This window comes from Dromiciops gliroides, chromosome 2 (genome assembly GCF_019393635.1).
Source record: "Dromiciops gliroides isolate mDroGli1 chromosome 2, mDroGli1.pri, whole genome shotgun sequence".
NCBI classification, from domain to species: domain Eukaryota; kingdom Metazoa; phylum Chordata; class Mammalia; order Microbiotheria; family Microbiotheriidae; genus Dromiciops; species Dromiciops gliroides.
This window is the reverse complement of record NC_057862.1, coordinates 622,720,645-622,723,884: the sequence shown is the minus strand read 5'-3', so window position 1 is coordinate 622,723,884 and position 3,240 is coordinate 622,720,645. Positions and strand designations below refer to the sequence as shown.

Below are 3,240 nucleotides of genomic sequence, written 5' to 3'. Positions count from 1 at the left end.
GTCAAGGAGGTGACTTGATACACAAATCAGAAAGCATTCCTAGTGCTAAGCAGTTCACAGTTCAAGGCTTGATTAGGTGAAGTCTTGATAAGGTCTCTCAAAAAACAGGATAATTCTGAGAGTCCCATAACCAGAGTTGGGGGAGATCTGGAGACAATAAGACCAGGAATATAACTTGCAGTCAGGTAAGATAGGAATGTCTCTTGAGGGTCCACAAACCACCATTGATGTAGGAGGTAAAAAAAAAGGGTTAATAGAAAAACCTAAGGTCCAAGCTTTAATTCAGATATGAGCACTAAGAGGGCTGGGACACATGCAGTACCAATAACGGGAACAGAGGGAGAGAGTCCATGAAGACTTTAGACTAAATGACAGCCTAACAGCTGATAGAAGGGGTTTTTTTGAGGCAATTGGGATTAAGTGACTTGCCCAGGGTCACACAGCTAGTAAATGTCAAGGATCTGAGGCCAGATTTGAACTCAAGTATTCCTGAATCTAGGGCCGGTGCTCTATCCACTGCACCACCTAGCTGCCCTACCTATAGAAATTTTAATGAAAAATGGAGATATTTTGAAATTAGTCATGGAAATCAGAAAGAAACATGCTCAGAAAAGGCCAAATTTGTCCCCAGATTCACCTTATGACATGTAAACCCCCAAAACACACCTCCACTGAAAAAGACACCCACCTTGGGGGTTGGTTTAGGACCCCAGGAACTCCAAATTAGGATAATCCCTCTCCTGTACCTCCCCAAGGTGGAGAATATTAATAATGAGTCAGACAGGCCCTCCCCTGTACCTCTCCAAGGTAGAGATTATTATAATGAGACTGATAAATCAATTTATCTATACTATAAATATAACTGTCTTTTCTTTCACTATTACAGAGATGCCTATCCACTATTCTGGTTCTCTCCCTGTGATTACTCACAGTATTTCAGTAAAACTTGGGAAACTGAGTCACTGAGACTTGTAATTCTTTTGGGACAACTTACAATCAATTTGACCCCAAATTCCATCCCACATCACCATCACCAAATAGTTCAGGATCTGCTTCAATGCTGGTATGAGCTTAATTGGCTTCAGAGTTACTAATTTTCAAGCTAGGTTGACTTTGGTCACTGCGAAGGATTGTTTGTGTATTAGGCAGTGCAGCCAATCCTTATAAGTTGTTCTGCTTACCTGGGTAAGTGGGGGACTCAAGCAAATCAAGGTATCCATTTTTGAACTATAAATACCAGTTTGGGTTAAACATATTAATTTATATTATTATACCAGTAAGGGATTGACCACATGTCTCCCTAATTTCTCATGGTCCCAGGCCATGTGGTAGAGAAGGGAGGGAGAGAGATTCAGCATAAAAGTTAGCCTGAACAGGAGAAAAGTCCCCAAGAGACCCATGTAGTCTCCTGGAAAGACAGCACATGGTCTCAAGGAGATCCAAGAGAGAGAGAGCAAGAGAGAGACAGAGACCATGTGGTCGCAGAAAGCCAAGAGAGCCAGCAAGAGTGAGACAAATATGATGTCTCAGAGAACCAAAACAGAGCCAGAAGATACCCAAGAAGCCCTCATGTGGCATTTTCCAAGGATTTTTAACCTCTTTTGATAGAGATGGGTCATTATACAGTGATTAAAACTAATTGGCTAGCATCATTCAACTCTATTGGTTGACATGACTTGAAGGTGGTCTATATTAAAATGAACCCTAGGGATGACATCAGGGAAAAGAGTGCAAAAATACCCTCCCTCAAGTTGCTCGAGGCAACATCCATTATCTAGGTGTTGTTTAATCCCATAAATCCTTCTGCAATCTAGAAAAAAGAATCTATCTCCATTATTTTTGTTCCCTTGGGTTTTTCCCAGATGAGATTTAATGAAGTTTCTCAAGGAAGGGGCAGGGAGAAAGGACTGATCCCTGGGTCCCCAAGAAATTGATTATTGATAATTATTTTCTCACAAATGGAATATAATAGTTTAATTAAAACTAACATGTATGAGGGATAATAAGAAATTTGGAAAGAATTTTATGCAAAAAATGCAAAGTGAAATAAAGAGAATCAGAAGAACAGACCACACACTTACTCTGATCATAGAAGAGGAAAAATAAAGTTCAAGGAATGGAGCAAGAGCCCTAATGGAGACTTAGAGGGGATGAGGGGAAAGGGCTGACATTTAAAAAAATAAAATTAATGAATGAAAATGTAAATGGTTGTAAATTATATTGAACTAATTATATTGATGTCTAACTGTATGTATTTTGAGAGGGGTGGGGTGGAGTGTGAGGCAGGAATCACTGTGCTTGGGAAATAAATAGCCTACCCCTTAGAAGGCTTACTAGGGCTGACTTCATATCACGATTCCTCAGGCTATAGAGGAAAGGATTCAGCATTGGAGTGATTACTGTGTAGACCACAGATGATGCTGTCTCCTCAGTGGAGTACACTGATGAGGGACAGAAGTAAGCACTCAAAACAGTTCCATAGAACATACAAACTACGGAGAGGTGAGAGCCACAGGTAGAGAAGGCCTTGCGCCTTCCCCCACTCCCTGATGGGATTTTGAGGATGGCTGAGACAATGTGGATGTAGGAGGCCATAATACATAGGAAAGGGATTGTCATGACTGGGCCACCAACAGCAAAAACCATCAACTCATTGACATGAGTGTCAGAGCAAGATAGCTTCAGAAGGGGGCCAATATCACAAAAAAATTGAGAAACTTCACCTATCACACAGAAGGACAGCTGGGCCATAAGGAGGGTGTGAGTCAGGGCAACAAGATTAGTGAGAACCCAACACACACAAACAAGAAAGACACAGAGCTTAGGGCTCATGGCTGTCGTATAATGGAGAGGGCGACAGATGGCTACATATCGGTCATATGCCATCACAGCCAGCAGAAAGCTGTCTAGATCACCAAAAGTCAGGAAAAAATATAGCTGTGTTAGGCACCCTATGTATGAAATAGTGTGACACTGGGTATGCATATTCACTAGCATCTTCAGGACAGTGGTAGAAGATAAACCAATATCAGCTAAAGAAAGGCAGGCCAGGAAAAAATACATGGGGGTGTGGAGACGAGCTTCACAGATGATGGCCAGAAAGATGAGCAGGTTGCCAACCATAGTCACCAGGTATATAAATAGAAAGAGCCCAAAAAACATATGCTGGTGCTCTGGCCAATGGGAAATCCCTCGGAGAAAGAATTCAGAGACAGTAGACTGATTCCCTTGTCCCATGTC

At 41.7% G+C, this 3,240-nt stretch overlaps 1 protein-coding gene across 1 annotated transcript; it reads right to left on the bottom strand.

Moving 5' to 3' along the window:
• Positions 1 to 2,289: 2,289 nt before the first annotated feature.
• Positions 2,290 to 3,240, bottom strand: LOC122740404 (olfactory receptor 1N1-like). The gene has a single exon (XM_043982535.1). It carries the CDS (start codon positions 3,235 to 3,237, stop codon positions 2,290 to 2,292), a length of 948 nt encoding a protein of 315 aa, XP_043838470.1. The 5' UTR covers positions 3,238 to 3,240.